The 24,497-nt window shown below is 28.7% G+C and overlaps 1 protein-coding gene across 1 annotated transcript; it reads right to left on the reverse strand.

The window, feature by feature from the left end:
- Positions 1–325: 325 nt before the first annotated feature.
- On the reverse strand, positions 326–9,165 carry LOC100168023 (thyroid receptor-interacting protein 6-like). Its single transcript, XM_008183642.3, has 9 exons — positions 8,517–9,165; positions 8,297–8,417; positions 7,891–8,187; positions 7,709–7,821; positions 4,368–4,590; positions 4,100–4,269; positions 3,174–3,352; positions 682–802; positions 326–602 (listed from the first exon to the last, which is right to left on the reverse strand). Exons 3-9 carry the CDS (start codon positions 8,156–8,158, stop codon positions 468–470), a joined length of 1,209 nt encoding a protein of 402 aa, XP_008181864.2. The 5' UTR covers positions 8,159–8,187; positions 8,297–8,417; positions 8,517–9,165; the 3' UTR covers positions 326–467.
- Positions 9,166–24,497: the final 15,332 nt, after the last annotated feature.

A 24,497-nucleotide genomic window follows, 5' to 3' on the forward strand; every position in this document is an offset into this window, starting at 1 on the left:
TTAAATATATTTTATTTTACTGATGACGACAATGATAAAAAAATGTAACGTGTACTTATATAAAATGAATACGAACGAAACTTGGGAGTTGCTTTAATAGTGAGCGCCTTTAGTACACACTCACAACAACAATAATACAGTATTCTAATACAAACTCTTTTTGGTTATGTTGACACAACGTAAAAAGAAACAAAATAAAAAATATATAAGCTACGGCGGAATTTACATTAATTTAGAAAAGACATTAGAAATATGTTTGTATAGAGTCAATCATGTGTGTATATCGCAGGAAGAGATGGTGAAGAGCGGTGAGAAAAGAGTTGTCTATTGTGCGTGTTGTACGTTGTCACCATTACAGATGTAGTGACAGAAATGCTGACGACAGCAGTATGAACAAGTAGTATGCGTGAATTTGAATGGCTTTTGTACGCCGCCCAGTGCGCTCTTATTTGGAATAGAGTATAGCGTTACTTAAGATCGGTAATCATGGTCGATGTTAAAGCTTGAACTCTTTTAGCATTACAACTTTTGCACAAAACATGGTCATCTAATGGATAACATCCTCTACCTTCAGCTTCTGATCCTAATAAAGTATCACAATCCTAGAAAAATAAGTTACACATTTATGGAAAATAACATAAAATTGAATCAAAAATAATGTAAGATATTTTTTTAACTAACTTCACATCTGTAACATTTCACATGGAAGCTTCGGTCCAATGCAACAAATCTAATTGTTTCATCTTGACCAACCTCTGGTTTAATAGGGAGTTTGCATGCACTGCATTTTGGAGCAAATTTCCTATAGACAAAAATTGTGTTATTAGTAATATCAAATACTTTTTAATGTTTATAATATGCATGCACTTAACGGTAATAACTAATAAAATATATTTGACATCTTTAAAATTAGGTACTATTTAACTATTTTATTTTCACATAGAAAATGATGACAATATAAAAATATTCATACTATCAAATGTTTTAATCTAGTAGTAAAATTTTGTAATAAACATTACATATTAATTAGTAGGGACCGGATTTATATGCAAATGCATATATGTATTAGAATGAGCATTTTGAAATCTGCATTGTCCCCGATTTAGATCTTTCTCATTAAAATAACACTAATTTTACTTTGCATATTTTGCATATTTCAACGTTTTTACCTATTAAATGCCTATTTGTAGTTTTATAGTATATATTATTATTAATATATTCGTTTTCGTCGAATTATCATGTTCACAGCCACATAATATCGATAAAATTACGACCGGTCGTTATTTCCAAAGATAAAATTACATACTCATATTATAGTCATATACAACATATATATATTATATAGATAAATAATATAGAATTCAAGTGTTCAACAGTCAGTATTCGGTGTCCGTGTCGTGCGTTTTATGTTTAAAATTGTATAAGAGTGTGTTTAGTGATTTTTGATATAATTTTAATAAACTTTAAAATGCTTAAAGTAAAAACGCCAATTAGGAGTCGTTTACAGACATATGTAAACGATCATTAAGATATTTTTAAAACTGATGGTTCAATATTGTATTGCAATATTTGTGAAATTCCAGTTAACGCGACTACAAAGTTTTTGGTAGACTAACATTTATCACGTGATAAACAAAAGAACAATTTAAAATTCAAAGAATCAAATTCAAGAAATACAAAACAAACTTTCATTTCTAATATGAACATGGATAACTTTAATGAAGATATTTGTCAAGCTTTTATTTCTGCAAATATTCCTTTATTTAAATTACAAAATCCATCTCTTTGCGCTTTCCTTGAAAAAAAAAACTAAACGACACATACCAGATGAGTCGACCTTACAAAAAATTATGTGAAAAAATGCTACTCCGAAACTATGAACAACATAAGAAGTTCAATTGGAAATCATTATATCTGGATTTCAATTGACGAAACCACCGATTGTTAGGGACGTTGTAAGCGATTGTAATCATCGGTACATTAGAAATAGAATGACCAAGTCAAATAATTTTTACTTCATTCCGAGGCATTGGAAAAAGCAAACCATTGCACAATTGTTCAACTTTTCGATCGGGCGCCAACAATTTTATGGCCTACTGGTATTCGTCACGATAAGGTATTGTTATTTTTAAGTGACGCCGCACCCTATATGATTAAATCAGGTAAATCTATTAAATCATATTATCCAAAAGTCGTTCATATTACATATGTAGCACATGGATTACACAGGGTTGCCGAAGAAACAAGAAATCAATTCCCTCAAGTTGATGAACTTATTTCTAACATCAAAAAAGTTTTTTCATCGTGTACGACACTTTTCTGAAATATGGCCCCTAATCTAATACTTCCACCACAACCAATATTAACGCGTTGCCGCGTTGGGGTACATGGCTAAACGCAGCCTTTTATTATTATGACACTTGGAAATTATTAAAGATTATTATTATTAAATATTCTTCAATTAAACAGTGAAGACTCTATTTCAATTAAAAATCACAAGATTTGATAAAAGATCCTAATTTGAAAGCTAATTTAATTTACATTAAATCAAATTTTGAAATAATTCCGAGCACAATAAAAAATGTTAGAATCAAAAGATTACTTGTTATCAGAAGCCATGATCAAAATTAAAAACGCAAAAACTACATTAAAAAAATCAAAAAACCAAATTGGTGGTATTATAAATGCCAAACTTAAAACCGTACTAAACCGTACTAAAAAAAAAAACCCTGGATATAAAATAATGAAGACAATTTCTAAGATTTTGGAAGGAGAAATAGACGGCAACAATGAACTACTTGAACATTTAAATGCAAGTGATATTGCATGTATGAAGTCCGCTCCTATAAATACTGCTGAGGTCGAGCGAAGTTTTTCAATGTATAAAAACGTACTTACAGATAATCAGGGGAATTTAACATTTGAACATCCAATGATCATCCAATGCAATAAGGTAAAATATTTAAACAACATTTTAAGTGAATATTTTATAACATATTTTGAGGATTTTTTGTGCATATAAATCCGGTCCCTATTAATTAGCTATATTTTATACAACCAGTTTATACGAGCATATCTATGTTTTTTGATCTTAATAATATTAACAGTAAATGATATTGATTTTTCAAATTTATTAGTTTATTTATGCTTGCATAGCATACAAGATGCCTTACTTGTGAAAGTCATCAATACAATAAACTTGATTGGCTGCATCGATGGTGAAGGTTACACCATCCAATAATGTAGAGCATACAATACATCGGAAACAGTGTGGATGATATGAGCGTCCTGTGGCTCTCAGGATTCTATCAAAAATTGGTAATTGACAAACTGAACATTTTTTTATTGTATCCTGAATATAATACAAAGTAAATATGAAAATATTTATTTTAATTGCTATCAAATACAATTATTATATTTTAATAGCATTATAATACATTGTACTTAGATATAATAATAATAATACATTTATACCAGTATATAAAAATATTATTTTTCATGAAACTAAAGAATGTAAAATTTAAAATATTAAGGAAAACAATTATCAGGATAAAAATGTAGAAAATCTTGTTAATTACACTACAAATATTAATTTGTTTCAGTACATACATTTGATGGTAATTAACAGTTTATTTAGGCATAAAAACATAGGTGCCTTGAGTGCAATACCTAATTGTTATAATAATACTAAAAATATTGTGAATGCTGAATGGCTGAATTCACTCATAAAAATAGTTTGAAATCATAAGCTGACAGAATTTTTTTGTTAAAAAATATCCGCATAATTTATTTATATATAAGTGTATATATGTATAACTTATATTAGGAGACAGTAAAAAAAATGTTGGTAAAGTTATTTATCATACAAGCCGAAAATTCTTACAATTTATTGAAAATAATTAATTTTTAAGTACCTATTTAAAGGTTTTGTAAGTTTTGTTATCACTCAATGTTAAATTAATATAATATATTACAAAGTTACATGATATAGTATTATATAAAAAACTGTAATAACTAATATAATGTTAACTGTACATGTTATAATATAGACCTATAAAGATCTTTATAGGTCTATGGTTATAATCAAATTAATACATACCAAATAACCCTCTTCGCAGTATGGTTTGTTATCAATGAGATAAAATGATTTTCCTTTCAATTGATCTCCACAATGGGTACAGGTAAAACATTTTATATGATAAACATTACCCATTGCTCTACACCCAAGTCTTTCTTCTGTTACTTTTCTATTGCATTTAGTACAATTCCCTGAATATACATGACAAAATGATTATTTTTATTAATAATTAAAATTATTAACTCTTAAATGTAAATAATAATATTATAGATTATAAAAAAATACTTACAACCTAAAGAACTTGCATTACTGTCCAATCTTTTTTTACCATCATTTACATACATTGAATTTACAAGGAGATCAGTTAAAGAATCAACATCGGTTTCATGTTCACGAGTAGTAATGGGCTGTGAAAAACTGCTCATTGAATATGTAGATGATAACTCACTGGTTAGGCTAACTGGTCGGACAGCATCAATATGCTCATAGATTGATTCATACATTTTTGATGCCTAAGAGAAGTAACAATTTAAATACAAACAATTAATGAAGTTGTAGCGGATCACATATGTGTGACACCGTTATATGATATACTGTTAAGTATAAATATAGATATAAATAATAACAAGGAAGAAGGCTTATATATACACACAGTATAGTTATCCAGGTACACATATATACACACACACATACAATTATTGTTAGCATGTAAAAGAGACACCCAATGTTAAGTTCTGGGAACAGTAAAGCTAGTAAGTTTGATTAATAATGATACTAAGTGAAAAATGTGGTATAATTTAGTAAGATTTAAGCAGATAAAGTTATAGTATATAGTAATACTTTGGTAAGTAAAGATCAAGGTTATAGCCTATAGGTACTGTTTAAAAGTTTTTGTAGAATTATTGTTAGGTAAAAGATTAGTTTTATTAATGGTAGAAAGAATATTATTAGGTGGAAGCTATTGTACATAAGTGCATATGATCATAAACGTGCGCAGAATTTCTGGCAGGGTAGTCATATACATAAGTACATAAAACATTAACACACGTACATATTACATATATATTATAATATTCATATTCACGCCTAAGTTATAAACATTAATTTGGATGGGGTAACCTCATTTAACTACATTTACCATAGGTAGTAAAAATGGAGGGAGAGATACAGAAAAAACAATAATACTTAGCTGATTCACCGGAAAGTTTTATCAATATTTTAAAAATAAGGTAACAAATTCTTACATTGAGTATTTTAAAGTATCAATTATTAGAAAATTTTACCTTAATAGGAAAAAAACATATTTTGCAAGCTCGAATAAATCAAAGAAAATTAAAGGAGAGGGAAACATTTAAAGAGTATATAATAAATGTGACTCAATTATGCTATAAATTCAATAGAAATATGACGGAGGGAGAGATTTGCAAAAAAATATTAAAGGGTTTGCCTGAGGAGGTATATGAAAATATTTCATTTTTAGAAAATAACACGATAGATAAGATAAAGGCTAATGTGGAAAGATATTAATTGACAAAGTTATTAAGAAGCAAGAAGAACCTAGTGTGGCAATGAAAAAACTTACTGAGGAAGTAAAAATACTTAAAATTCTTTAAAAATTGTTATCAAATCACTTATTAAGTCCGATTACTATACCAAAACTGAACCAAATGATAATCATTTCTTTGAAACTGCTGACCAAGGAAATATGAATGGTAATTGGAACAATAAAATTATAACTGTTAAAATAATTGTTTATAAAACTTAGATTTTTGATATAACAATAATAGTAAGAAAACTATGTCAAGCAAACATAGGCAAAATAAAATACGATGCATCGAATAACTAGTTACCTAGGTATTATTATCAAAAAATTGGAAGCTGAAAAAGAAAGGTATTCTATAACGCATCTGTTTAAAGAGGATATAAGAGACTCCGAAATAGTTAGTAAAACACCATTTAATATAAACTCAGATCTATCAATGGAACAGAAAGGAAAATTACACACAATAGTACACAAAAAAAAAATAATATTTGAAGAGGGAGAAATGGTTTTAGTAAAAGTAGAATTAAAAAAATCCAAATTTAATTCCAGATATCAGGGGCCATATAAAATACTTCAACATTTAGGAGTTAAGATCTAGGATTCAAAATTGGTTAATGACGAGGTTAATAATTATCAGGGCTCATTACTTCATGCACTAAAAAATGCATAAATAAGCATGCATTCATGCACTAAAAATTGTCAAAATATGCATTAAAATATGCACTAAACAGTTCAAAAATATGCATTTATATGCCCTAACATTTTTTAATTATGCACTCAAAATATGCATTATGTAAAAAGATCATGAAAAAATTTTAAAAAAATATGAATTAATCCTTAATTAAAAAAAAATTCAAATTCCTTCACAAAATTTTGCAAACGGCCCGCAACTGTTTGTTTTTCTTTCGGCATTGTTCAAATAAAATTTGAATTATGTTTACAGTACCTATACCTCACATGAAAACACTAAAACAGGAAATTGAACGGACAAACGCATACGAGTAAACTCATCGGCGAGTGTAAGAAAACTATACTGTACCAATATACAAAATTATAAATGCTGGTTGGTGAGAAGCTGCCACTTTATACGGTGGAGGATGGTAGTGGTAGCGATTTCATTGTTTCCACGATATTTCGCAAAACGCATAAAATCGAAATAAGTATGTACTAGGACACTAGGTAGTCACATACTCACTGAATAAAAATAAATCAAAACACTATAATTTTGTAAACGGGAAACTAAATTAGAAACAAGGAACTTTTCAAATATTTGTCTAAAAAATATTTTTTATGAAATAATATGCACTAACGACTGTAAAAATTCGACTATATGCCAAATATGCCTTCACACCCAAAACATGCAAAAACATACACTATCAAACTTCATATTATTATTACCATTGTTATGAAACGGATTTGTATCTCAGTTAGCATGTTTTCCTGTGTAGCAAAATAAACATGCAGATGCATGAACTTACGAGCCTTGATGATTATAGAAACGTAAGTAAGATCAAGAAATTTAGATATCATATAACTTTAAATTCAGGAAGGGAGAGTGTTATTATTTGTAATTTGGCTATTGGAAAAATATAATATACAAATATATTATCTGTAAAGGTAAAGAAATCAAATAGCCAACAATACGAAGTAGTAAGTAATACGAGAGAAGTGATATATATGAATAAAATGTATCAATTATAAGCATGTACCTATGAGAAAATAAAGATGTTAATATGAAAGAATATATGAAAAAAAATAATATATTAGTTATAATATTAGAAAATAAGGAAATGAGAAAAAAATGTGTTTAATATAAAATAGTAGATGAAAAAAATATAATGTATTATTTATATTAGGAAATAAAGAAATATGTCGAGGAGTGTTAATGTAAAAACAATATAGATTATTATGTCATATATATAGCATAAATTATGTTTCAGTTGTAAGAAAATATAAATAAATATATCAATTTTTTCCTGAAGCTCCCGAGTTACGGTTAATATATAATTTACCCTCACTGAATTATGTAAATATAACAGGTTTCCCAAACCCGTTACAAAGTGATATCTATCTTATTGTTTATTCACCTGAGAAGAAGAATTATCAAAATCTTTTGCACCATATTCGTAACCAACTGTGTTTTGAAGTTCAGAGTAACAAGAACTTACTGAAGATGGACGGCTGTGTATGTTATCTCTACCTATTTTAAATAAATATAATAAATAATCAAAATTAAATTTAAAAAATGTATCAATGAATAATAACAAACCTGATGGGTTTACATTGTCATATAATGGATATTGAGTATTTGCATAGGTCGGTTCGCCTGTCTCAGCAATGTTAGAATATATGTTGTTGGATCTCTCACGATAGTTCACATTGCTATAAATGCCTCGGGAAGATTGTGGCCTTCTATTCGTTACTGTATTGTAGTAAGTGGGTTCATTCTGTGTAGTCGACTCTTCCCTCTTGGACTTTACACCAAAAACATTGGCATATAATGGATTCGGCCGAGGATTTGGTGGTTTTTTGGACATATTTCTGAGAACTAGATTTATAACTGCGCCTATAAACGATACTAAAAATATTATCGGTCACCTGTGTAGAATTCGATGACAATGGAACGAATGATAAATTAATAATGAAATCGTTTTGTTGTTCATCGTTATTCTCACCTGGAAGCTGGATGTCTTGATTACGGTGTCCTGCTTAAAATTATTAAATTTTTAACACATTGACGGGTCGAGTAGTCGAGACGTGTCGACCGATCGCAAGCGATTATTTTTCGAACGTAGTCTGAAAATTTAATATAGGTAATGTAGACGCACCTATCTGGTGTAGGAGGTTGACTTGAGGCGACCAAAGTCGCTCAATGCAATCGGTCTAGTCACTTACTCGCTGCTCACCCGCAATTGAAGTTGACGGCCGGACTACTTTAGTCGCTAATCGCTGGTGTCTTTACACTCCAGCGAGTAAAATCGCTCAATGCGGTCGCCCTAGCTGGCGAAATCGCTAGTGTGCCGGCTCGCTAGTGGTGACTGGTGGCCAGCGAGCGAATTCAACCGATAAATGTGATCGGACAGGTCGCTACACTCTAACGCACGCGCGAATTCGTTCGCCTACGACTAAATTCGCTCAGATTATAACCGACGCTTTGGGCGGGTTCGGAACGACAGACAAACTCGAACGGACGCGTAAAAAAAGTTTGTTAAAACGTCGCGAAACGATCGAAAACGGAAAACAAAATTGCGAAAACGGCGCGTAACGGCGCCCAAATAAACGCGGCACGGACGTGCGTCGGACTGGAGAACGGCGGCGGTTCGATCGCGATGCGAAAAGAGTGCGACGGTACGAGATCGTCAGTCGACACGAGGAACATAAACAATTATATAACAGCTGAGGGTATACGATGTAATAATATTATAGTACGACAGGTGTCTATTAGTATTTTTTGATATTATAAAAACGAATACAATCTAAAACAGTCGACACGAATACGATAATATCATAAGAGCGCGCGGAGACGGTGGACCGACGCCTTGTACACTAACCTCTACACTGAATCTGTGAGCCGATCACACCGCCCGACGCAGGTGGTTATCACCACAGATATAATGATAAGCGCACCGTGGTAGATAAGACATTATACCGGGGCGCGGACCACGGGTTAAAATCATAGATAATATAAGAATATATATCTTATATTATCTATGGTTAAAATGTCGTCGTTCTCACAATGATACAAAAAACGAGTCGTCCCGAATCCCGTCCTTCCCCCACCGTCGAAGGGCGAAACGTTTCATTTTTACACGCGGCGGACGTGTAGTTGAGACTATTTTCGTTCATAATATTATTTATTTAAACTATTTTATTAAGTAAAACACCTTATCTGTCTCGGTGGATAAGCGTAACGTCATATTATTATTATAACGTTATTATTATTTAATATGTATTATGTATACCGATTCGTGGAACAGGTGTTTTCAACTCGAAAATTGGAGGGCCGGTGTGACTATGGCTAAATGCTTTTTATTGTATACTCGGGGCCCGTATTACAATAGTTGATCTAAGGGTAAACCGCGGAATTCGGCCGGTGAAATTAATCCCGTCTTCGTTGTAAATCATAAGTCAAGAAGTTCGGGGTTTAGTGAGTTCCAACACGAAACATAGCGGGTAAGCGGGTACATAATATGTATAAGTTCCACCACGGAAAAAAATACACCCGTCCTTGAGTTCCCACACGAAAAAAATTACACCCGCACGTAAGTTCCCACACGAAAATTTATTCACACTTAGGACTGACAACTTAAACGAAGTTAGTCCAAATATATAATACAAATTAATAATATAATGTGTAGGTACACATATAGGTAGGTATTATTTGTACTTTCGCAAACTTTTGTAGTAAGACTTGTATCAAAACTAGCACTAGCCCAAATATTAGGGGGAAAACTATATCAATAACAAAATATCAGATTATAACTCAAAAATAATTACACAGTATGACTATGTGAAGTGTTTGAGCTTTCGCAATAAGCAAAAAAAAATAAAATTTTTTCTATTACTATTATTAAAATTATTATAACTATTATTATTTTATACCTACACATTACATTATTAATTTTTATTATATATTTGGACTATAGATTCAATAAAAAAACTGACTGTACTTTTTTTATGCAACACAAAAACAAACAAATTTTAACCACACCAACTAAGTTGTCAGTCCTAATAGTCTGAATAAAGTGGAAAGGAAGTTTGTATTCGGTGTAATTTTTTTCGTGTGGGAACTTACATATGCACAACCGGGTGTAATTTTTACCTGTTATATCTCGCGTGGAAACTTATATTCGCCCCTTGCCTCCGCCCTAGACTGTAATGGATTCAATGATATAAAACCATTGCATACGAATATACGATAACCGATTCTGAGCGGAGACTGTTATGTTATATTTATTTTTTATTATTAATACGGTAGCCGGTGAAGTTGAATTATTATTATTTGTTTGTATCATATTTGTATATATAATGATATACTTCAGAAGTTTCAGGTACCAACGAATAATATTTTTAAAACACAAAACTAAACTAGTTTTTCTTCGTTAAAATATCTAATTTTGTAAAGATTTGAACATAAAATAATTATAAAAAAGACCTGTGTTTTTGTATGTTTTTGATTTTTTGGTTACAGAATAACCTTTTTACGTGGAACCTTGTTTTCAATTTTCAATCCTTGACTATAAAAGTTAAACATTTTATAAATTTTTAATTACAAAATCGTTTTTAAATTTTATTTGATTAATTTTGTCAAAATTCGAACTTCAAATGCTTATTAAAAAAAATGTATAATAATATTTTCAACGGCTATTGTAACAATATAATATTAGGAGCCTTGTATTATAAGACGTCACACCCGCATGTGTTGCTCCGTCTTACAAATGTATAACAGTAATCATTCGATATTAATTTAAATAAAAATAAAATAACAGCAAAAACTGTTTTGCGCGGGACAACTTCTGTCTTTTTGTGTTTGTCGCAGTAGCTCCAAAATTGCTAAACATATAGGGTAGAAAATTATCTATGCAACAGAGTGCCTATATTTTAGATAAAATAAATACAATCAAAGTAATTTACTTCAAATCTCATTTGGTTTTTTTGTTTTTTTTTTCATTTTCTTATAAAAAAAATGACTGGATAATGCTATTAAAAAAACCTGTGTGTGTCAGTAGTACACACGGCCGAAGTGAATACTTAAATGATTATTTAAATTTGATTGGATCTATAAAAAAAAAAAAAATGATACATTTGTTTTTGAATATTGTTTAGTGTAGTGAGGAATATTTTATTCCTATATAGGTAAACGAAAGTAGAGGGGCAAGGTTGACAGGAGCGCATTGGGCTGGTGGGCAGCTGCTTCAATAATTTTTTCTTATTATATATTTATAATACATTTTGTATAAATATAAATTATAAATATTTTGTACTTTCGTATCATAACGCACGAGTTAGAACAAATTGTTTATATTAGGTTTAAGATATTAGATTTCGACTCGGCTGATCGTCTACCTCCCTTCGGCATCAATGGATTATCAGAAATTATTTTTTATGACAAGGGCGTGGATTTCTGAATTTTCTAAAACATTGCTTCCGAAGTTTCACACACCAGCATATTGAAAAATTAAATTTTTATTTAGCATATATTTAAAACATTTTAGAGCATTTTCTTGCGTCTTAAGGACATTTTTATGGTTTGAATTATTTTTCATAAATCTTATAAGAATAAATAAAACTTTATAAGAATTTAGCTTAAATTTCTTCATAAATTATATTATTTATACGGTATATACAATCTGTTCCTTTAGGAACAATAAGATAAGAATATGTGGTAATAGGAAAAAAAATATACAAGATTACTAATTGATGAGAGGAGTTAACCAGTGGTAACACTACCCTTACTTGATGAAATGAAAATAATAAAATATAGGTAGGTATATTATAAAATATAAAATATAAAATATTAATTATAAAATCAAATATAATTTTTTTTAATATTTATATTTTTATTAAGTAACTATTATGTTCTCTCCTAGCAGGAAAAAGGAAACGCTTAGCAAAATGAAATTAGAGCAGTTTAAAAAGCTACGTCGACGGTCGACCTATAGGTACATAAATGATATATATTTTTCATCCATTAGCACTCAGTTATAGAGTTATAGAAAATAAGTAATACATTATACTCTGTACTTAAGATAAATTACTATAAACACATTGAATCTCAAGGCTGAGCATTAACGAGTTAAAAATTAAAATTAAGTTAAAACGTTAAGTTAATTTTAATTAAGTTACTTTTTTTTCAAATTAACTTTTAACTTAAGAAGTTACTTTTTTTCAAGATTAACGTTTTAACTTCAAGTTAATTTTATTTCACAAATATCTAAATTAAGTTAATTTTTGTCCGAAGAATAATGCAAATTTTTGAATGAGTTTTTACTTTGATGTATCATTTTAAATTTCCCCAGTAATTTTCTTGGACGTAAAGAAAAACGGAACTTTTCTCCTTTACGGGACACTCCTTTTTTTGGGGGGACTTAGTCCTTTTTTGGGTAAAAAAAAATGTTGGTGAAATCAGAATTTGGCTTCAAATTTCAAAAATTGAAGTTTTAACTTTATATAATAACCTTTAAATACCTATAATTCTTGATTTTTCGCTACGCTCGCTCAGACATTAAAATCGAAAATTCAAAATATCCCCCTATAATTTGCTGTGTAAACTACCACTGGGCCCGCTCGGAGACGCAAAATTTATAAGTTATTAAACGTATTATATACTAACTTTAAAGTGTCATAACTTCGAAACTAAACCTGAACCCCAAATTCTGACTTGACCATCGTCTTCAGCGTACTTAACTACATAAGTTTAAAAAAAAAAAATGCAAAAAAAAAGGTGTCCCGTAAAGTAGAAATATACCAGAAAAACTATCTAACAAACCATATTATGTGTCTGGAATTTTTATTTTTGCAAATTTGCAAATTTTAACTTAACACTAAGTTAAGTTACTTTTTTTTTAAATTTAACTTTTAACTTAACGAGTTAACGAAAAAAAATACGAGTAACTTTTAACTTAACTTGACTTAATTATTTTAAAATAACTTAACGAGTTAAAAAAAATCGTTAACTTGCCCAGCCTTGTTGAATCTTATGTTTGATAAATTAAAGATGCGTTGTCGCGTAGAGCAATGTTTCTCAACCTTTTAACTGTGGTGACCCCCTTTTTTAATTTAATTTTCTTAGCTACCCCCTACATACTTTTTTTTATATATTCATTATTCACATAGAATATAGATTATCATCAATAATCAATAATAAAAGTACTGTACATTGTACACAGCATATAATATATACATATAATATTATAAGTATTTTTAATTTTAAAAAACGTATTAAACGATAAAATTTAATTCATACGCGACTCTAAATAAAAAGTGGTGACCCCCGGGTTGAAAAACACTGGCGTAGAGGATGTTAAAACATTGGTATTTAATCTTAATTTGTTAAAACATTGGTATTTGGTACCATATTTAAGTTTTTGCATTTTGTGATGACGAAAATATAGATTTCCCGGGCCGAACAGTTGCCACAGTGGACTAGAGGAGGGCTCCGGTAGTTTGCAGTTACTACGTGTAATTGGGCGTACGGTGATTACCGTATTTGTACGGTCGAGTACGACTAAGTATGGTATACGGCAACAACGTTGCTACCGTAAATCAAAATATATATTAATATTGTATTATGTTAAGATTGTATTTTATCAAAAATTAAATAAATTCAACCACTATAGCATTCCCATTGGCGGAAATCGGGGGGGGGGGAGGGGCCTTCAGGGCACTAAGCCCGCCAGAATTTCAAAGTACAGGTCTTAGCCCCCTGCCCCAGAACATTTTAAAATGACTAAATATACAATAGTTATTATAATTGTAAAATTCATATTTAATAACTAAATTAAAAAATTATTTATAAAAAAATATTACGTGATAAAAATTAAAATAAATTCTCAAGATATTACTAACTCATTATCATAACTTAGAACGACCGTTATTATGTAGTATATTAATAATAAGTAATAATACCCGCATAGGTTGTTTATCAGCAATCTTCGAGTCGCGCGTCGTCCCGGTTTCGATGAAATTATGTACCTATTAATATGGTATGGGAGTAAGTATGGGACTTATAAATTTTATACGAGGCACCTCTTATTGATTGATTGCTGACTTTATTTGAACCTTTAAATCCGCCATTGGTTATAATTCTAAATTAAAAACGAATAACTTAATAATTTCTATTAGGGTAACTTCTAAAATGATAATAAGATAAAGTACATAATTTTTTTTTAAATTAATTAAGGGAATCTACCCTCCGTGCGCTCCACACGCTGTACCGATCAAGCCACGCCCCGCGCGAATTATAATTATTATTTACTTATTTATTTATTTATTAAAAAAAACTACTTACTAGATCTCGATCAAACCAATTTTTGGTGGTAGTTTTCATGGTAATGTACATCATATATTTTTTTTAGTTTTATCATCCTCTTATTTTAGAAGTTATAGGGACACACACACATTTTACCACTTTGAAAGTGTCTCTAGCGCAAACACGAATAACCTTTTTACCTGAAATACCTGTAATCTCGCCTACATGGACATTTTTACCTGAAACAAAAATAGGGTAATATCCTTCACTCCAAAATTTTATTTGAATGTACGATTTTGGAATTAAAAAGCTCAAAAAGCTGAAAATTATAACTTGAAAATAATAAATATATAAATACCTATATTTTTATTGATAAAATATTAACACTAGGGTAAAATAAATCATTACCCTAGTGTTTATATGGTTATTATTTAAGTTTTTATTTATATAGGTAGCTAAATTGATTCATGTATAATAATATTATGTAATAATGTATTGCAAGACAGATATTTTTATTTAATGTTGAAAATACGAAGACGTCATAATAATAATATGTTTTCTACTGATTTCTTTTTTAACATTTTTTTTTGATTTTTTTACCTACATATGTCATTTGGTTTTTAATATTTAATTACGTATGGTAATTAATTAATCAAACGATTTAAACTGGAGGAAATTATTAAGTTTGATAATTTTATTTATACAAGTATGCTAGGAGGAAACAACAGCGGTACAAGCGGTACTTATCCACCTTTTTAAAAATTAATTTGACTGTTTTATAAAAACTTCTTATTATTTTACTATCGTTTGTAGGAATTATAAACTTTAACACTATGTCTATGTAGGAGATTACCCACATTTATAGTAGTTTACCATTCCCCGTTTCATCTGGCCGTCAGTCGTCCCGGCAAATATCTACAAATTGATTGTTTTTAATTATATTTTAGTCATTGTTTCTATGAGATATTAGCTAAATAATTATTTCACTTTGAACCTTTAAACAATTGAAACGTTCAAGCTTTCGAGGTAAATGGTAATACGTCATTGGATATTACGACTGAACGACTTTCGTTTTTCGGTAAGTTGGTAAGTATAAAACAATTTAAAATCTAATATTTTATACTTAAATTTGTCTAAATTCAGTACCTATTTTCAATAATTATAATATATTACAAATTTCAATAATACTATATGAAATATAATAAATACTTGCTTAATATGATACGTATACGTATACGATAATAAATACTGAGATAAATAGTAGTATTTACAATCAATGGTATTACGTATTGGTGTAATATTATAATTTTAGATTCTGAGTGGAACGATGAATGTATTGATTTTACAATGATGTGTGTTTTTTTTTTTTTATTATTTTTTTTTTTTATTTTTTTTATTTTTTTATTTTTGTGTCTGTCATCACGTTTTAGGACAGTAAAAGTGCTTGGATTTTCTTCAACAGTACCTTTTCTGATAGGAAAGTGAATCTAGTTGGTACTTTGGGGGGGTCAAAAGTAAAATTTTTCCAATAGTTTTCAAAAGCGCCGTGAAAAACAAAAGAAAAATTAAGGAAAAACGGGAATTTTTACGCAAAATCTGTTTTCGAGAAAATCGATTTTGGTTTTTGGTGTAACTTTAAAAAAAATGACCGTAGATATATGAAATTTTGACTGAATGTTTATCTTAGCATTTTCTGCACACCATAACATTTTCAAAATATTTTGATTTATTTTGAGCTCTTTACGGACATTTTCATTTTCCATTTTTTTTTAGTTTTTTTTCTAAAAATATCAATAAAATTTTATTTGTTGGATAATAAAGCTTGAAAATTTAATAGAAGGCTCCTAGTATATTGTTTCAAAGGCAAATGAAAAATATAAAATCGTAGTCACAGTTTTTTTTTATAAGCATTTAAAGTTCAAAAAATGACAAAATATGGAAAAATCACGAAAATTTGCAAATTATTTCGAGTTAGAAATTCATAAAAATTTTTCTTTTTAAATCTAAGATATGAACATGTAATACAAGATTCCTTATAAGATTATCTACCTTTATCAAACAAAAAATATCTATAAGAAAGTCAAATTAAATTTTTATGATCGTTTGAAATTCAAATTTTTACAACATTGGATATTCACTCGATTTCTCATGTAGCGATTTCCTTATTTTGTTGTAATTCAAAAACGAATAACTGCAGATACATGAAAATTTTACTGAATGTTTATATTAGCATTTCCTAAACACCATAAAATTTTGAAAATAATTTGATTCTTTTTGAGCTGTGTACAGACATGGTCAGTTTTCAATTTTTTTTAGTTTTTTTTTCTATAAATATCAATAAAGTTTTATCTGTTGGGCCAAAAAGTGTATAAATTTGATACAAAGCTCTGATATATTATTACAATATCAGTTGAAAAATATTTAAAAAACATAGGCACAATTTTTTTTTATAAGCATTTAAAGATCAAATTTTGACAAAATGTATCAAATTTTATAAAATGTTCAATTTTTGTATCTAAGAATTAAAAATTTAAAACAAGATTCCACATAAGTAATTAATTCTGTTCCCAAAAAATTTAAAAAATACATTTACACAGTTTATTTTTATAGTCATTTTAAGTACAAATTTGGACGAAATTACATATTAAAAACCTAGGATAACTATTTTACTTATTTTGTTGTGATTGTATAATATTATGTATTATATTATTCGTGAGTACTTGAAACTTCTACAGTATACTATTATATATCTATGATTTTACCACGGTTTTTTGTTGATGTATAACGCGTTATAACTTATAAGTACCTAATAGATATTATGATATGATTAATTTGGAATTTATTATAGGTACCTATTATAGGTCAATTTTTTTTTAATACCATAGATAAGTATATATTATATGTCTAATACATAGACTGATATACCGTCTCCGCTCAGAATCGTTTTTCTTATACAGTGATATTATATCATTGAATTCAAATTTAATACTGTCCATTATACAGTGACCCACTTCTAACCTACTGTACAGCAGAGCGACATCCACTTACCCACCTTTTTTAATAATAACATTATTATATTTACTATATAATTATATAATTATTTATGATAACAAATAACATTAATATAGAATTAGTAAATAACCGAACGAAAACCAAATTTTTCGTGAGGTGTTTGAACACCCAAAACACCCCCGTTGATATTTTAAGGAATTATTTATAAATTATTAATATTTTGGATTATTAATTCTTTTTTATTTTAAATAAGCTTATGTATTTTAACTGTGAGTATAAAATATAATAATGTACATACAAGTTTCAAGTCCAAGGCAATATCATTAAAATGTTATTATAATTAAAATTAGCTTTTATAATATTTTTGTCATTTATTTGATATTTAAATTACCTACCCAAATAAAAACAAATACAATTTTTAATCATGATGCCTATTTTATAACAATGTTTTAATAAGTTAAGTTCTTAGTCTGTATATGGATATTCAAAAATGTATTAATCTGGTAGTTATGTTTTTTTATGTATTATAAAAACGAACAAAACCTTAAAAGTAGGTATCCGATTGCACGATTTGAATGTAACGTAATAATATTCAGAATTAGTTTTGAAAATGAAAAATGTTAAAACTGTTATGTATATAAAAATTACCTATTTATAACCATTATTATTTTGATATAATTAATTATCGATTTAAATTCGACAATAGAGTATAGACATAATGCCATAACATATATCTATTTTATCCTTGATCTCTGGTAATACATTATTTAATATGTAAAAGCAATATAGAATCAAACGTAAGTAATCAAAATTTAAAATAATAGGTATAGCAATATTATGAAATCGTAAAAATGTAAGAGTAGTAGGTTAAGTAGGTACCTACCTATTTAAAATTGAAACTATAAGGTCGGAAAAAAGAAAAACCCGAACACGATTAAACCGATATGGTGCAATAATATAAAAATCATACAATTTTAATATCAATATATTATCATTTTATATTGTGAGCGGAGGGATAAATGTATTGATTTCACAACGGTGTAAGTTGAATTTTTTTTTATGTTTTTTATTTTTGTCTGTGTACACTAAAGTAGTCGAAATAATGCTTCGGTTTCAGTATCTTCTTTGATGGGAAAGTGAATCTTATCTATTGGGGAGGTCAAAATTTAAAGTTTTTCGACAAAACCAAATTTAGTGTATCTAATTCTAAAAAAATGACTTTAAATAGTTAAATGCAATTTTCACTAAATGTTTCTATTAGCATTTTCTATACACCATACAATTTTAAAAATGTTGTGTCTAGTTTTAAGCTGTTTACTCCAATTTTTATACTTTAATTTTTTAGTTTTTCCTTCTATAGATGCCAATAAAATTTAATTTGGTATGCCAAAAGCTTGAAATTTTAATACTAGAGTCCGGTACAATGTTAGTTGAAAAATATTAAAAATATAGTTAAAAATTTTTTTCCATAAATATTTAAAGTTTGAATTTTTACAATTACGTAATAATCACGAAAATATGAAAATTATTTTGAGTTAGAAATTCATAAAAATGTTTCTTTTTAAATCTGAGTTTCAAAAATGTAATACAATAAATTCCTTATAAGTTTACCTACCTTTATAAAAAAAATGTCTACTGGAAAGTCAAATTAAATTTGTATGTGAGCATGTGAAGTTCAAATTTTTACATTGGATATCCACTCGATTTCTCGTGTAGCAATTTACTTATTTTGTTGTGATTAAAAAACAAATAACTATATAAATACTTGAAAATTTAAATTATATATTTATTTTATCAATTCCTATACATGATAAAATTTTCAAAATATTTTGGACTCGTTTTGTATTGTTACGGACAGTTTCAAATTTAAATTTTTTTTATTTTTTCTTTTATCTATAAATGTCTATAAAATTGCAATTGTTGTGTCAAAGAGTGCGAAAATTTAACACAAGACTTATATTGTTACAATAGCAGTTAAAAATTTAATAATATAATATAGACACACTTTTTTTTATAAGTATTTAAAGTCCAACTGTTGACAACTTTTATCAAAAACTCAACAATTTTCAAATTTATTGTATTTAAAAAATTATAAAAATATTCAATTTTTATGGCTAAAGGTTAAAAATTTAAAGCGAAGATTCTCATAAATAGTTCAATCTGTTACCAAAAAATCTAAGAAATATATGAATATTGTATTCATTACAGATATTTAAAATTCAAATTTATACGAAATTACGTTTTTCATTTTTCGCATAAGTACAATGGTTTTATATCACGGAATTCATCCGTTACAGTGAGACCCACTTGTAACCTACTGTACAGCAGTACGACATCCACTTAGCTGCTTTTAAAAAAAAATTTATTTCAGAAAAAAACTATAATTAACACAATTTAAAGTACCTATATCCAAAATTATTTTATTTAAACCCTTAAACCCTTAAACCTTAAATTTTTTGGTATATCAATGATGTTTTACATTGTTAATAGCAGGGGCGGACTGGCCCAGAGTGCTATACACCAAGTAGCACCCCGGGCCCCCGTTTGTATTTATGATCCGGGCCCCCGATTACCATAGTCGGTATACGGTATAATACTGGTATAATACGGTATTATACAAAATAAAAATAAAATAACATATTTCAACATCTCTACAAATAAACAACATGTTATTCTTAATTTTTTTTTTATATTTACTTATAAAACTAAGGGCTCCTTCCTAATTTAGGTAGGTTTGAAAAAAAATTACGGGCCCCTAATTAATTTTGCACCCCGTGCCAAAAATAGCCAGTCCGCCCCTGGTTAATAGGATATATATTTGATTATAAATAATATATAGCATTTAATAGTATTTATAATCAATGGTTATAGGTAGGTAGGTACCTACTATTAAGAGGATGATATATATAATATATTTATCTACTACTATACAACAATCAATATCGCGGTAAAAACATATTTACATATCCATTAAAAACTAAAAATTGATTTTAGAGAAAAATACTTGTTATGTAAATTATCAAAAACAATATTTAGGAGAATATTAACCCCACATAGACGTTTTTTGAAATATTTATTATCCAAACAGTTACTATTATTCAAAAAAAATTTAATAAAAAAGTTGTACTTTTTATAACGAGCAGTATATTATGTAGAATTATACAAAACCTAGCTTAGGTCTCCGAATTTTTGTTCCCTATAAATCTCATAACAGGTATTTTTGATCTAAAACTGCTTTTTAATGCCGTTTCGTTTGTTTTGCAAAACTTGATTACGTTGTTAGATTTACTTTTTCGTCGCCGAGCGGCCGCCTACCTGTTGATGTGTCGGACCGAAACCGTGACCTCGATTTCCCCAAATGACGTCAAAAAATCAATTAATTTAATTAGTTTGGTATATATGAAGGTCGTATTTTGTAGGACCCTTGTAAGGTTACCTGGAAAAAATTAAAACCAAGGTCAGTTTGTATTATTTCAGATAGAAATAAAATGTATATGGCGGATAGGTTGTACTATTTGAGGTAGAAAAAAATGTATACATATCATCTTTATTATCAAACACATGTAGTTAACAGACACAAAATAATAATAATACTGATAATAATAATAGTTATCATAATAAATTCGTGGTGTGTACAAAATTTGTGCATTTTTAACGTATGCACAACGTATTAAATTATAACAGAGAAACAATACAACGGTATTAAAGAGTATCCAATTTTTATGAGTAAATTGTTTCGATTTTTAATAATAATTAAAACGTGCAGTTTAAACCCTCACATAAGACATCAAGGGCGCCCATCAATCAGAACCTAAGGATGGGGTTTATCAAATAACAGAAAATAAATACACAATATAGATAAACGATGTAGGTAGCAGTAGCGGACTGGGATAAAAAAAGCTCAGGAAAATGATAATTTTAGAGGCCCTCAGTATAGTACTAACGGCCTTTTATATAATGTATTATGTATTTATTTTTTTGTAAACACAATTTGGCTTTTAAATTTTTATATATTTAAATAATTGATAAAAAACAAAATGAAATAACTATTGTAAAGTTGTTAGCTAGAGTATATCTCAAGTAATAGTTATGTTTTTAATTTAAACTACAATCAAATTGATTTTAATAAGAAAGTTTATTATTTAATAAATCACTTTTAGTTCTAAACATATCAATAATATCATTATTATTAATACTAAATAAAACATTTTTTTTCGACTGCCATCATCATAAATGCGTTCAATTTTTCTTTGCCCATTGAATTTCTTAGACGAGTTTTAATTATTTTTAATAGAGAAAATGATCTTTCGCATGTTACCTATATTGATAATTTTAATAGAAATTCAGTTAGACCATCAAAATAAAATACATACAAATTATTATGGAACATTTTAACTGTATACTTATACTTGAGTACACGGGAATGTCAATAAGTATTGATAAGCCGTGGTCAAGCAATGATATGCATTACTATATAAATTATATTTTATAAGAAAATCTGGGTTTTTATGTTTAGTAATATTATTACATAGTTTTCACTTATTAGGTAATATCTCAATTTATAATTTCACAATAATAATATTAATAAATATATATTTTATACGAGCAGCGGTCCACCAGGAAATTTCGTGCAGTCCGCCACTGGTAGGTACCTATGTTATATGTCATGTGTCATAATATTATCAGTAAAAATAGTTAATTATTTACAATTACAAATAATTACAATCATTTCACATTTGTCTAAGGGGGGGGGGGGGGGTTCACATGTCACCTCCTTGCATCCCCTAATAGGCACCCTTGTAACACATTACACACTATACTAAAGTGTATAACGGTTATATTTAACGAATGTTAAGATGTTGCAGGATAAAAATATTAATAAACAGATAATGTTATCAAAAAAGTAAAGACCAAAATTATATTGAGTTATAGTCCAGTGGCGGCTCGTTGGTTTTTAATGAAGTAGTGCACATCCAAAAAAAATATACCAATATTATATACTATACATGTTAGTTATAACATATATATATTGTAAATTGTATTGAATAATTGTTTACAAATTGTAGTCATCCGCCAATTAGATTTTATTTTGTTTACATTTTTAGACATGAAACACGATTGTAGTTTTGAATTTCCGATAATGTCGACCGACAATATATTTTATCAGCTGATAATCGGAATATAAAAACGATTGAGAGTAAAAAAAAAATTATAATGCCCATGACGACGCGAAAGAGAGCGGCGACGTCGAAAATAATTCGCTGAAAACAATTTAATTGTGCACAAAACGAATGTGCACATCAATTCCATTATAACGCTGGTGTCGTGTTTCGACTTTTTTCAATTATTATACACTGTACAATAATGTGCACAGCGATGCATTACTGCACCACCAGTGGAATATTTAGTATTTTTTTTTTTTTTGGGGGGAGGATGACAAGAATTTCAGCTTACAGATCACAATGTAATGATTATAATATAACAATACCTATACATGTATTCAAAGAACCATGGGGGCGGTTTTGTGCTCATATCCACCCCCGTAAATACGCCCCCGTTCGCCACTATAATACAACACCGCACCCGGCTGTTTGGCCATCGAAATGACCCAATATCCGAATATTATATTATTTTCATAATGTTCTGGATTTGTTTTTTATTTTTAAAAATAATCTTAATAACACTATAAGTACTCAGTTGTATTATTTCGGTTTATGTTTTCAATTTTTCTTGAGTTTGGGTAGGCAGTGCACGTGCACTTGTTCACCACATATTATACACGAGCCGCCACTGAGTTATACATAAATATCAATAAATATTATATTAAATAAAAACAAGTATTTTATTGTATGGGTTGAGTAATTGTGTCGCCAAACTCACGTCTCGTACTGATTGCGATCACGATTAATTAAATATATTTATTGGATTATTTACATCGTACAAAGTGTCCGCGATCGATTTTTTATTAACACCGTACAAAATGTCCGCGGTATCTATGCAACTCAAACAATAGATAGTGCAAAGTGTCCGTTTACCGTATATGAACGATAAGGTTCTGAATTTAATGTCTATGGCACACAATTTTCTGGGATTTTGGTCCTATTTTATCGTAATGGGCGAGGTAACGCGATCGCGTCGTACACGAAACACCACATCAGTTAAAAGAAGATTGCTTCAGTCAAACATATTACATCAGAATTTATTTTAATAAAAATAACACCACGTTACGAACCACTGAAACTGTATGTTTTCACCCCTCGCACTCGAGACTAACTCTGCGACCTTCGCATACAAAACGTGGTACCATAATAATAATAATAATATAATGTCGCCTGCACTCACGGTTACGAATGTTGCACCTGCCTGTGAGTGTGCTGGCGAGGGGTTGTAGCAATAAACTATATAAACTATAATGTACATATATATATATATATATATATATTGAGCAGTATGTATAAAAATCCTATATCGAATAACTGAATTATTGAAGAAAAAAAGAGGGTACGATAATAATATAATGTCGTCTGCACTCATGGTTAAGAATGTTACACCGGCTACATTTTATAATATATCTGTGTCTGTATCTCTGAGTGGTGTGTGTGTGTGTGTGTGTGTGTGTGCTGGCGAGGGTTGTAGCAATAAATTATAATGTACATATATATATATATATATATATATGACCGTGTCGTATTGAGTGTTCTTTGTACGACGTATATTGGAAATATTTGTGAGGATAAATATATATATATATTTTTTTTTTGGCGGGTACAGGTTTTCATTTATCTTCTGTAGAAATCAAACAACTATTATTTTGTAAATGGCTTTTAAAATAATTCTTTCTACCCGTCTGTCCCGGCTGTGGGTCCATATTATAACGAGGGGTCTCGAAAGAG

This window comes from Acyrthosiphon pisum, chromosome X (genome assembly GCF_005508785.2).
Source record: "Acyrthosiphon pisum isolate AL4f chromosome X, pea_aphid_22Mar2018_4r6ur, whole genome shotgun sequence".
Taxonomy (NCBI): Eukaryota; Metazoa; Arthropoda; class Insecta; order Hemiptera; family Aphididae; genus Acyrthosiphon; species Acyrthosiphon pisum.

Excerpts from the sequence above, each read along its gene's own strand:
- LOC100168023 (XM_008183642.3), bottom strand. The coding sequence starts at position 8,158 with ATGTCCAAAAAACCACCAAATCCTCGGCCGAATCCATTATATGCCAAT. Across the intron at positions 7,822-7,890 it reads TGACAATGTAAACCCATCAG|GTAGAGATAACATACACAGC; the intron begins GTTTGTTATTAT and ends TATTTAAAATAG. Across the intron at positions 4,270-4,367 it reads TAATGCAAGTTCTTTAGGTT|GGAATTGTACTAAATGCAAT; the intron begins GTAAGTATTTTT and ends ATGTATATTCAG.